At 38.7% G+C, this 13,593-nt stretch overlaps 2 protein-coding genes across 2 annotated transcripts; both read left to right on the top strand.

Annotated features, from left to right (window-relative positions):
* Positions 1-135: 135 nt before the first annotated feature.
* LOC6727098 (ubiquitin-conjugating enzyme E2-18 kDa) lies at positions 136-787 on the top strand. Its single transcript, XM_002102455.4, has one exon. It carries the CDS (start codon positions 239-241, stop codon positions 698-700), a length of 462 nt encoding a protein of 153 aa, XP_002102491.1. The 5' UTR covers positions 136-238; the 3' UTR covers positions 701-787.
* A 2,782-nt stretch (positions 788-3,569) lies between these two features.
* Positions 3,570-9,944, top strand: LOC6727097 (esterase B1). The gene is made up of 4 exons (XM_002102454.4): positions 3,570-4,090; positions 7,037-7,349; positions 7,872-8,759; positions 9,010-9,944. The coding sequence occupies exons 1-4, from the start codon at positions 4,044-4,046 to the stop codon at positions 9,484-9,486; spliced, it is 1,725 nt and encodes a 574-aa protein (XP_002102490.1). The 5' UTR covers positions 3,570-4,043; the 3' UTR covers positions 9,487-9,944.
* Positions 9,945-13,593: the final 3,649 nt, after the last annotated feature.

The raw sequence follows: 13,593 nt of genomic DNA, 5'->3' as shown, positions 1-13,593 counted from the left end.
TTTAACAAGGTGAGATCATGCTGATTTAAAAATATATATTTCTATTTTTCATTATTTAATTATTTATATATAATAACATCTTAATAAGTTTGATTATAACAACAAAGTTCGACAGGCCTTTTTGACTTTACTGTCAATAACAATAGGAAAATTAAGTTTTTAGACTTTTATAAATTGACAAGTTTTTTTCCGAGATCTAGGGAAAACAAAGGAAAGGAACTCCGATCCCGTTAATAGAATGGCTGCCACTCGTCGTCTGACACGGGAACTCTCCGATCTGGTTGAGGCCAAGATGAGCACTCTGCGCAACATCGAGAGTAGCGATGAGTCCCTGCTGGTGTGGACGGGTCTTTTGGTTCCGGAAAAGGCGCCCTACAACAAGGGCGCCTTCCGCATCGAAATCAACTTCCCGCCCCAGTATCCCTTTATGCCCCCAAAAATCCTATTCAAGACGAAAATCTATCACCCCAACGTCGATGAGAAGGGAGAGGTGTGCCTGCCCATCATCAGCACAGACAACTGGAAGCCCACAACGCGCACAGAGCAGGTGCTCCAGGCCCTGGTAGCCATCGTCCACAACCCGGAGCCAGAACATCCGCTTCGTTCCGACCTGGCGGAGGAGTTCGTAAAGGAGCACAAGAAGTTCATGAAGACGGCCGAGGAATTCACCAAGAAGAATGCGGAGAAGCGACCAGAGTAATCAGCCGCAGCTCACATTTAGTTGTATATCAAAATTATATATAGTTTGGACCATCAATTAAAACTTGTCAGACATAAATTGCCCTTATTTTGAATGTATTAAATGGACGGTAATTCGATAGAAATGGGCAAGAAAAAAGTACAGCTAAAAAGAAAACCAAAATATTTTTCAAAATTGTAGTCGTGAAAAAATTGTTGCCGTTGGTAAGCGTGGCATACATGTTGTTGGTTTATTGCTGCAATTGTAGCCAATTTGGCAAGACAAAAAGTAAAATGAAAAAAAATCGAAATATTTAAAACTGTGGATGTGACTTTTTTGTGGTGATTGTGGGCAATCTACTAAGCAAACTCGTGCTTCAGCGCCTCTAGGATCTGCATGATTAATTTTAACTTTCTAGCCTTTATAACTCACGAGTTCACAACGTTAATATGTACGGATCGACTCGGATAGTGATCCTATATATGTACTTATATACTTGATACTTAGCACACCCCTTTGTCTACAAATAACGAGTTTTTATCAAATTACATTAAAGCATTTACAGAAACGACAGGAAACCGCATTTGGCAATATCGTATAGGTAACTATAGCAATCATATTCACCTAATGCTTTTACATACACATATTAGCATAAGCTATTAAATATTGACCACATTCATCAGTGTGGACAGTCAGTCAGTCCACGTAGTGACGAAGCGCACCAGTAGCGTCTGCGAAGGCTAATAACATACTTTCATATATACACGATAATAAAAGTCTGCTCCAAATATAACGAGTTGATCATACCAATAGAACACAAAAACTAAAGGAATTGCAAAACAAGCCTGAAACAATACGGTTCAGGAGAAAACTTAGTGAAAGTATAAGAGACAAAATTAAAAAAAAAATTGTACTAATTTTCTAGTAGTGACGTCAGCCAGGAAATATATTACAAAATTCCATCTATAAACACGGTTTTATTAAAACTCATTCAAGAGCATTAGACATTAGAACATTATTCCAGTCTTTGGTATTACCAAAACTAATTTTACCACTTTTGAAAAAACCTGGTAAACCTCGGGAAAACTGCTTTAAATAGCTAAACACGCTTTTAACTTTAGAACAGCTGGGAACTTTCTGCCTACGCAGAAACTCGTTCAAAAAAGCATTTCCAAATGCTTGGTAACTTTTTCAAACGTTGTAGATCACTGTCAAAATTGAATACGTACTGCTCCAATTGTATGAAATTGTTGTATACTACTTACCTATGCTCTTTAAAATTTATTAATTTTTATAGCAGTTACATGTAGAGTAAATGGGTATACTAGGTTCGTTGAAAAGTATGTAACAGGCAGAAGGAGCGTTTCTGGAATGTGTCTCTGGAATTTGGATGCCAAATATCTACTTACTAGTATTCTATAACATTTTTTTAAAAAGGGTATACACAGTTCTTAGTAACCGATTTCATTATGTAGTTTTTGCCTTCCCAATCGAAAATAAACAGAGTCGCCCTATCATCAGAAGTGCTTAATGTCCTCCAAGTTATTTATGGGCCTATGTAAGTTGCACCGCACGGAACCACTTGCTTATTGCGTAATGCTTTTTTTCGCCAGAATGGAATACAAATACACGTTAGTACATTTTGAAACAATAGTTGTCTCCTCATAAATCCAAGCCGCTTGGCATCAGTTCAAACAATAAAAATGGACTCAAACCTGGTAGAGATGATGTGATCTCAATAAATTAACCGACAAATAAATTCAAAGCGGCGTCAACAGTAGACAATTACTCTTGCTGACTTTAATTGACCAATTACGTTGGGAAAAAAATTTGTCATATAAAAATGAAAAGCGATTTCTGTTCTGTTAAAGCCGTTGACTTATCACATGGAAATGAACTTGATACAAACACGTAAGTTTGCGTGGCTTAGTGGGGGGAAATAGTGGAGAAGTCGATATAATATTCTATAATTACATGAACTACATGGTGTTACTGGTGCTTCCTCATGGAGGAACGAACTCAATTAGCTGGGAGTATATTTTGTTGATGGTCAGCAATATTTCTATATTGATTTCGTGTAATAACTTTGTTCTTCAATTCTAGCCGTTGATAATATTCCCAGTTACTTTGCTAATTGCACCATATATGTATGTAATTTTATCATGGTCATATCTAAGGGAAATATAATTGTGTTCAACAGCTCAAATTAAATTAACTCAATAACTTATTAATGCGGAAAACTGGTTTGTATAATGTATAAATAAGTAAAATATATATAATTGCGTTTTATAAGTTTAAGGGGAAGTCTAGTTATATTTTTTCTTGAGTAACGAAGTTACTATATGTTCATAAATTATTATTAAGTTAAATAGTATTCTATGATGAGCTTTCTTTTCCTGAGCCAATAAAAACTCACCTATAAAAAATAACTATCTGTAAATATTTAGTTTTAAGTTTATGGAATCATTGACAGCATTTTATTGATTTAGGCCTCAATTAATGTAATCACTTCCATATAACCCTGCAGTGAAGCTCCGCCCAAAAACCGCAATAACATTAATAATAATCGCGGGGGGCTGATAGCCGAATGGCGGGGCATGCTATAAACAATAAACAAAGCGGCAGCAACAAAAACGATAACGCCTAAACAAAACAACGGCGCCCAGAACAGCCAGCAAGCAAGCGACTCAGTCGAGCAGACCGAGTGTCCCAAGGCATTTGTTTGAGTGCACAGCGCACACAGACGTGCGGCCAGCTAGCGCTAGAATATCACTCATACGACCCCGTGGCCAGTGCGGAATGGGCAAACGAGTGGAAAAATCACCATCATCGACAAGCTGTGTGTGTGCGAGACGAACGTCGGCGGGCACTAAACTTAGCCGGCGCTTACTTTAAATGCTCAGTTGCCGAGCGGACCCTGAGTAAAGCGCAACGGCAGCCTTAGATTCTCGGGCTGGAAATCAGTGGCAGTAACAGTCGTCCCGTTCCCGCGATTCGGTGTGCCTTTTTTCAATTACTCCGCATCTGTAAAAGCAGAGCAGCAGATACGGTTGCCGCAACAAGTGATGTGACATTGGGCTATGTGAAGCGAGAAATAAATAGAAATCTAAACTAATTCCGCAAAATACAAAAAAAAAAAACATATACGAATCGAAAGTTTAAGGGCTGGCGGCTGATACGACTCCCGTTACGCATTCGCCCCGTTGTCCAGCTGGGATTTTATACAATTGACGTCCTCGTTTATTTTCACTGGGATTTCGAGCAGCTTGCCAATTGTGTTTTGTGTATTAAATAGTTTCGCATATATAGGCGAATATATCCGGAAGGGAATTGATTGTGGCCAGCGGCGTGAGACCACAGCAAGATGTCATTCGATATAGCCGTGGCCGATCAGATGCGCATTGCACTGAAGTAAGTCCCCCCCAATCCTTCAATTGTCATGCATATTTATAACATATGAAGAATTAATACCTATTAAGCCAAAAACAGAAGGATTTCAAAACAAATTTGTTATCACCCATTAATTTCATCATGCTTACCGCAAGCATATAGCGAATATACAATACCTTTAAAAGACTGTGTAGAGAATCTATTCACATCATTCTAAATTTGGTTATTGTTTTTAAACCCGCCTTTTGGCAAACGATGCTTTTTTGTTTGTCCCAAACCAACATTCCGATGCACTGGAGTCTAGTAAATCCATCAATCAGTAAGGTCAATTGGGTTCCACGCTTTTTAGTACCATAACCACCCGGTTGCCGTGACCATACGAGTCTCAAGTTGAGAAGCCCTGATAACAGAAGTCCGGCCCGCCGAGCCTCATTTGTTATCAAGCGATTACAGGCGGCTGAAGCGAAGACCCGAATCCGGTTCACCGTTTGGGTCTTATTAATAGTCATAAAGCGGCCGATAATGTCTCGATTCTGCATCCGCATCATCGGCATTGGCGATAACCAAATCAAATCGTCATCAAATCGAAGTCTCGCAAAAGTTTAGCAATGAAATTGAAACACCAAACGATCAGCAGACATCTGGTGTGAACCTTGTACCGCCCGAACATTACACATCAGTTTTGGAAATCAGAATCGGGGCTCTTGAGTGCGAAAAAGTTCAAGCGAATTATGTCGATGCGAGTCACACACAATTGATAACGCACAACTTATTACTGTTCCTCCTGTTTGAGCCAATTATCAATTATCGGTATCGGCCAATAGGCTGATAAGATTTTAAACTACCCTAGCTTAATATGGTGCGTCAGAAAAAGCAAATGTCTGCGATCCTCTGATTTAAGTCTTTTACGAGCCGTTCTATCAACTGAGTTCTTTGAAAAGGTAAAAAAACTGTCTGGTGACAATCGAAAAAATTATTTAACAAGAATCACGTTTGGCAAATGTCAAGGCAATTACAATAACTTGCAGCTTCAGCACAAAAGTTTATGCTTATAGGTAAAAACTTGGCTAAAAGCAACGAAGCCGAAGAAAAATAGCAGTTAAAAAGTTAAACGAAGAAGTCAAGCAAGGTAAACAAGAAGCAAAGAAGTTCAATGGACGAATGCAAAGTGTTCGACTTTCGGACAACAAACTTAAACTTTTGTTTATTTCGTACACTAATAAAACCTTTTCTTGTTTCAAATGGCCTGGTTTTATTTTAAGTTTTGTATAAATTTCGCATTGTTGTAAATTATTTGGATACGAACTTTCGAGCACAAAACGTACGTTTATTCCAACTATTTTAAAACTAGTCAGTAATTCAAAAGAGTGCGATTAGTCAACTAGAAACAGCTGTAAATATTTCCTTCCCTTTGTCAAGAACCTAAATTGTTTAAAAAAATTCGAGAGAAAATCAACGGCCGTTTATAACTTTCTGGTTCGCCTTACACACGAGTGATTGAATTTGATAGATGAAAAATGTGGAATATTATACATGCTTTATTTTTATTTTCCATGGAAAATAATATTGAATACAGAATGCACTCTAGCAAAATGCCATTGACCCGCATGCAATGCTTTGATGCATGGCAAAATTGATTGATTTTCCGAAATTTTCCACTTTCATTTCCATTTCATATCCCCTCATATGTATATAAATTTGTAAATATTTTGAGTTGCACGTCGCACAGTTTATTTTTCTAAAAAAAATACAGACAAATGTGCTTGAAATGGAATCGAATTCGGATTTCTTAATCCTTTAATTTTTATTCCCAGAAAAGTAAAATTTCATATTCATTTCGCAATGCAGATGTGGACTCTCGCTTGTTAAGGTGAAAATAATTAAATTCTGTATCGAATGTGGACAGACGGGAAACAAGTTCTCGGCTAGAATACTAGTTATTCGATGACTGGATCTTAGGGCTCGGCCTCGACTGGCCGCCAGTTGTAATTAGCACTTGATCTCTAACAGATCGCACTGATTGCATCTGAAAAAAAAAAATGATTTCTACTGGAATTTCCTCAAGGCCGGGGCTTCAAAAGCGCCAGAAGTAGACGCCGGGCAGCTGTTAATTAATCGGTGCCACTGTTTACTACTTGTAGACCCGTTTGCTCTCATGATTTGCGAGCATCGTACTTGACTTTTGTCTGGGCTGGGCATTCCGTCTTCTTTTATTTAATGCGAATTTGGACATTTATGATTCCATCTATTTTGTGGCGGCGTATGGCGATCTGTTGTGGATCGGCTCACGCGTCGTTCGAAGAGCACGTTCCCAAATGAAAACGCACTTGAAATTCAAATGGGCCGCGCCTCCATCGATATAGGGTATTTCCGATGATATGTGCGCTGTGAACTCATTACAATTCAACCGGACTGCGTATTTTAAGAACAAAATATATTTCTCCTTTTCCCGGAATTAAAATTATGGTTTTCCCTAATATAAACTTGTTTAAACAATATATTAATTCCATTATATGGCAAAGATCAATAACTTGCTAATAACTGTCTACTGTGTTGTATTTCATTGCTACATTTTATTAATGCATTCTTAAACAATTTAATAGAAAATAAATATTTAAAAGAATTAGTATTATAGTTTTTACTGAACCCAACTGAACTTTGAAGGTTGTTAATAATTTGACTTTGGCATAATTTGCTTGTGCTTACAGGGCATCACCCACCTCATCACTTCACACACTCATTCTATTTTCACTATTGGCTATTTATATTTGAATTTGTTTACGCGCTAATTGAAAATTCGCAAAAAAAAGAACAGTACGACAAACCCGCCGCCCAGCATTTGTTTACAAACAAAACTGAAAGCGAATTGCCAAACACTCGGAGAGTTAGGTTTTCCAGCAAAGTGCTTCCTACTCTGCCTCCTTTGATTTACTGAAAGTTAATTTATTCACATATTTATCCTTGCAGCTACGTCAAGTTCAAGACGAACCAGCAGCGGCTGCGCAGCAATGACAAGGTCATCGCCGACACGGTCTACGGAAAGGTGAAGGGGGTGAAGTGGCAGTCCATCTACGGCAACAACTACTACAGCTTCGAGGGCATCCCGTTCGCTAAGCCGCCGGTGGGCGAGCTCCGCTTCAAGGCGCCCGTGGAGCCCGAGCACTGGTCAGAGGTCAAGCGGTGCACCCATGTTCGCGCCAAGCCCTGCCAGGTCAACATCGTTCTGAAGCAGGTGCAAGGCAGCGAGGACTGCCTGTACCTCAATGTCTACACCAGGGAGGTGAGTCAAAAAACCAAACAACAGGTGCACGAGGAAATTTTAATCGATTTATTATTGATGATTTTGATTTTGAATCATATGTGAAGTATTTTACTATTTGGTATAAATTATAATTTTGCATTTTTAAGCTTAAGGTGTAGAACAAAAATGTAAACATAAAACAATGATTGTTTTTTCTTATGTAGATCTGAAAGCTCACATATATAAGTTCTTAGTCTAGATTTGAAATTAGAAACATAGGAGAAATGGTAGTTAAAGATCAAATTATATTCTTAAAGACAATTAAGCAACGATGTACATTATATGCAATTTTCTGATATATATTTTAATGCTGTAAACAAAATGAATTCGTAAGATAAATCACGTTTTATAATTTACGACATTTTAATAGACCTGGTGATAAAGAATTATTGCACAACTCGTTTAGTAGTTATTATATACGGGTTTAAGAGTTATGTTTACTACTGAAACGTATAAATTTGTCTGGTATATAATATGGATTATTCATTTTATTTCTTTCAGTTACATCCACACAGACCTCTGCCGGTTCTGGTTTGGATCTATGGCGGTGGATTCCAGATGGGAGAAGCCTCGCGTGATCTGTACAGCCCGGACTACATAATGATGGAACATGTCGTCCTGGTCGTAATATCATATCGGCTAGGAGCCCTGGGATTCCTTAGTCTGGCAGACGAGGAACTGGATGTTCCTGGAAACGCAGGACTAAAGGATCAGGTCATGGCCTTGCGATGGGTCAAACGGAATTGTCAGTTCTTTGGTGGCGATCCCGATAATATAACCATTTTCGGTGAGAGTGCTGGAGGTGCATCCACACATTATATGATGCTGACGGATCAGGCCAAGGGACTATTCCACAAGACTGTTATCATGTCGGGATCCGCACTGGCGCCCTGGGCTCAGACCCCAACCCACATAAATTGGCCCTATCGCCTGGCACAGGCCACTGGCTACACAGGAGAAGCCAAAGATCGCGACATATTTGCCCATCTCAAGAAGTGCAAGGCCAGTAGCATGCTGAAGGTGGCCGAGGATATCATCACCATGGAGGAGCGGCACCAGCGGTTGACCATGTTCAGCTTTGGACCCACCATCGAGCCCTATTTGACGCCTCACTGTGTGATTCCCAAGTCGCCACTGGAGATGATGCGGGACTGTTGGGGCAACAGCATTCCCATGGTCATCGGAGGAAACTCCTTCGAAGGTCTCCTCATGTTTCCCGAGGTGAACAAGTGGCCGGAGCTGCTTTGCCAGCTGGGTGACTGCGAGAACCTGGCGCCCCAAGATGCCCACGTCGATGAGCAGCAAAGAAAAGCCTTTGGAAAGAAAGTACGAGAGTTATATTTCGGCGATAGGACTCCTGGCAGGAAGACCATATTGGAGTACAGCGATGTAAGTTTCGATAAATAAATTGTCAGGAAGTAAAGATTTTTAAAATTTCTCTTATTAACTTGAAGATTGAGATGCATTACGGCTTCTAATGAAATTGAAATCTTTTCAAAATCTTTACATACTTACGCAGAACTAAAAGCTATTAGTAATCTATCTTATTGTATAATATCAGTACATCTCAGTTATCTTATCTTATTATTATCTTATTTATCTAGGCAGTTGACTAAAATAAAATTACTTAATTTTCCAGCTCTTCTCGTACAAATATTTCTGGCACGGCATTCATAGGACTTTGCTCTCGCGTGCACACCACGCCCCATTGGCACCAACATTCCTGTACCGCTTCGATTTCGATTCGAAGCACTTTAATATCATGCGAATTATCACCTGTGGCCGCAAGGTGCGCGGCACCTGTCACGCGGATGATCTGTCGTATTTGTTCTACAATGCGGCTGCCAAGAAGCTGAAACGCCGCACAGCCGAGTTCAAGACCATAAAGCGTTTGGTGTCCATGATCGTTCACTTCGCCATTTCCGGGGATCCCAACATCCCAATGGTCTGCCAGGATGAGAAGGAACAGCCGCGAGGCGCGTGGCTGCCCATTTCGAAGGACGATAAGGTGTTCCAGTGCCTGAATATATCGCACGATGTGCATGTGATTGATTTGCCCGAAGCCGAGAAGCTGAGACTTTGGGACAGCATCTACGACAGGGAACTCCTCTACTGAAAGCCCACCCATCGCCCTTCCCCGACCCTCCCCATCGCATCCATTTACCATATCCATAGCAATATAGCATAAGGCTTAGATATATGTAGATCCTTAACTGGCCCTGGGGTGGCCTTAAACGCACATCAAATGTACACATGTAAATAGCGATTTTTAAATGCTTGGCAGTAAGGGCAATTACAAAAATCTATACACAAACATGAGTGGGTAAATATTTTGTTTGCTTGAAAGTTGGCCATCTAAATTTAAAGGCCAAACGGAATAATTTTTGCATTACGGCACAAAATGTGATGGGAGTTCGCGTTGGGTAAGCAAAAAAAAGTGATACCTATATTTTAGAAATTAAACTTAATTTTAAGGTACTTTTCTGTCTAGTTTGTTATTTTATCATAAAACAAAAGCTAATAGATTGTTTATTAAAAAATCTGTTAAAATGTTCAATAAAAATTTTCCATCAAAATTCATTTTAAATGTGTTTTGTTTTTGATTTTTAAGCAAAGCTAATTTACTTATGGTAAAGAATTGAGTAAAGAATCAAAGTGCGAGAGCAAAGGCATTGATCTGATTATAATTATTATTACTTTGTTTGAGTGACAGAATCACGCGTGCGTCTGTATTGGTTAAATCCATGCGAAAGCCTAGCGTGCAACATGTTATGATATTAAAAATACTTAAACGCTCAAACATGACAATATTAACACCCGCTCACCGACGAAGCCGCACACGCATACAGATGAAGGCTGTCAGGTGACAGGACGAAAAGCGCGCGCACACCTGTGCACAAATACATGTGCATGCGGCGTACATCGAACACCCACACCACCACACATTTCACAATAACGCGTTGGGCTTATGTGTTTGTGTCTATGGCAACTTCAAAGCCCGCTATAAACACAAGGCACACACTCACACCCACACACAATAAAGTCGTTAGCCTCTGAACCTCGAATACCACCCACCATTAATTGTAATTAAAAACTTACACGTGCTTCAAATTTACTAAGCTCGGTTGCGTTGACTTCCGTTGACCTTTGCCCAACAACGGGATTTTTCGCCATTTTGTTTATGCTGTAATACTGTAATTATTATTTACAGGTGCTTAGCAAATTTGCAGGAACTTTCTGTTCGCCGCGTTTGTCGGGCCGACTTTTTGGGATGCTTTAATTTTGGGATGGAATTGTTGTGGCCGCCACAAAGTATGCAATGATTTTGGTCGGTAAAATGCCGGCAAAGATTTTAGGGATTATTTGGTTTTTATGGGCACACATGCACAACAAGTCATCAGACATGTACATACATACATGTGTAATAACTTACAGCAACTAAATTATCAGCTTGAACAACGGTTCTTATCGCCAGATAAGCAAGTGCGATTTTAAGTTACCTACTTCACAAAACAATTGCAAAGCAAATGTTCCGAAAAACAAAGAGTCTTTGTTTATATAAACTAATTAATTGTTATTAAACTGATAATAAATTGAATTGATTGATCAAGGGTTTGGGTTACTTTGATCAGAAATTTCAACTAATAAATTTTGAATTTCTGTTTACGATTTGAATATTGTAAAATTGAATTAAATGCCTCAAAAATTTATAATTCCAATTCAAAAATGCGTAGCTTGTTATAATAAACTGAAGTTCAATTCACAATCCAAATATTACTTTCACATCTTTTAACACTTTTTAAACTTTTTGGAATTTATAAAGGTTTCTTTCTATTCCATGAGCTACCATAGATGAAAATAAATTTCTCCATTTACGCCACCAGAAAGGTCCTGAGAATCGCTAGTATCAATAAAATTGGAAAAGGTTTTTTTCCAAGGAGCTATCCCATTACATTTAGTCCCCTCAAGTGAGTCCTAAGTGTGTCAAATGGGTTGGTTCGGATTTTTAAAATCACAGACAATAGTTCGGTGTCACGTGCAGAAGCGATGAAAGGGAATGGTGCCCTGATGGGTCGGTGTAATATTCAACGTCGGGAACAGGACCTCCTCCAATTATCCTTGCGCAGCGAAAACAAAAACAAGGGCGCATGTTAAGCAAGCGCTGTAATCAAGTCACGAAATGGCATGGAAAAGTCACGCGAACTGCCGGAATATTATGACTTTGCAGGGCGGAAAAGGGGACGCTGATGAGAGGGCGTGGCAAAGGGTCCACTTTGATTCGATTCGCCTTTGAAAAATTCATGAGGCAATTGTTGCGCGGCGCGAAATGCTCATGATTATCATGTGCGACTTGAACCGCTGAACTAGCACGTTGTTTCCACTCAGCTCCTGGACATTTGATATTCCATTAACATTTTCTTGGCCCTGTTTGTGGCGGGAAATGCAAGCGAGGAGTTTTTCACAAAATGAATACATAATTCTTAGAACTTGTTGCTTTTGGAAAAGCATTTGCTCACTGCCCTAAATTCCAATACAAAACGATGAGCCATATTTTACTCCCACCAAAAGAAACACGCTAAATAATGTTCTCCAAAACGTAAAAATATATTAAATCATTATAAAATAAGCAAAAAATAGTTGAAAGGATATATTTGAGAAAATTCCTTCCTGTGAGTACAGTAATATAACTAAATAATCCGGAAACCAAAAATGAATTTATATATAAATTCTGAATTGGCATTGCTTATCTTCTGAATCTCAATCTTATTGTTCGCCGTGCATTTGAAAACAATATAATAAAAAAATCAAGCGAAAAATTTGGGGGCAGCATATGGCGAAAGTAAACCCCCGAGAACAATATTCAGAGTGGCGAACTTTTTCTATTATTAATACATTTTCAGTTGCCACTGATTGGAATCATTTTGGCTTAATTAAAATCATTTAAAATCTAACAATGTGCGACAATGTGGCGGACTGACAATGCCAGAAATAGTCGCTGCTGAGTTGCACAAAAAACGACAACTTTACTTAAATTGATTTAAATAAATTAGAGAACCATTCGCACATATGTACATTCATATGTATAGCGAAAAACGTGCCGACCCCAGAGCACGCGATCGTTCCCAGAGCGGATTACACAGATACAGATACAACCGGAGAGCACTTTAATCCATATAGCGAGTAACTATATAGAAGCCGATTCAGATTGAAAAGCTCGGCAAGCGAAAGCGCATGGCAACATAAGCGCCAAAAGTCACGAGAGTTTATATTACCCTCCGGCCAAGGTTATTTATTTAGCATATCATAAGTATAAACAAATCTGTCGGCTACTCAAATGAGTGTGCACTCAGAAAAACCGTCATGTCTTGGTGAATCAAATTAAAAAAAATATATATATATCAATGTTGCAATATATCTTTAATAGATTTTAGTAAACAGACCCTGGCTTGAAATGATTCTCTTTAAAGGGATATAAAAGTGTTATTAGTTATTAATGCGTTATTTTTCTCAGTCGATAAAGCACCAAAGCTCCATTAATTCAACCCATAATTTGATTAGGTGTAATCTTCGCTGATTCCAGTCTGCGGCAGTTGCGTGCTCAGCTAAACTGAAACTAGAACTGACCATAACTAGAGGCAATTACTTGGGGCAGACCAAATCAAATGGCACAATAATGCGAACACAAAGTAGTTTGCAAGTTAAGGAGCTTTGGGGGGAAAAGCTTTTGAGCAGTGCTTGTAGCAACAGGAGTCAGGTCCTTCAGTCAGCTGTGTTTATCCTGCCTTCTTCCCCTGTTTTGTTTTCGTCACTTGGCTTTGTTTACACTGCCCCAGTGGCACCAATAAAAACAGAAATAGAAGGACTAGTTCATAATGGACGACTTTATTCAAGGAGTACATTTTAATTTGAGAATGGGCGACCAACAGGATGAAGTAATCGATATGACTGGGAAAACAGACCCAAAAATATCGAAATATAAAATAATAAGTAATGATATTATTATTTAATAACAAAAACGTACTAAAATATAATAATTTCCTAATTGTCCAAGGGGTATATCTAATTTATTAATATTCAGGCAAATTTTGTGGAAATAGCCCTAAAAATGTATGTGTGTATGTATACAAAAGCAATATAATCCATAATCCATGTACATACATAGTTATAAAGTGTAATAGAATCAGCTTTGCAATGCCATTATTTCCTTATAAATGTATTTATA

The sequence above is a fragment of the Drosophila simulans genome, chromosome 3R (assembly GCF_016746395.2).
Source record: "Drosophila simulans strain w501 chromosome 3R, Prin_Dsim_3.1, whole genome shotgun sequence".
NCBI lineage: Eukaryota > Metazoa > Arthropoda > Insecta > Diptera > Drosophilidae > Drosophila > Drosophila simulans.
Note: the sequence above shows the minus strand (reverse complement) of the source record. Positions and strands in the feature narration are given on the sequence as shown.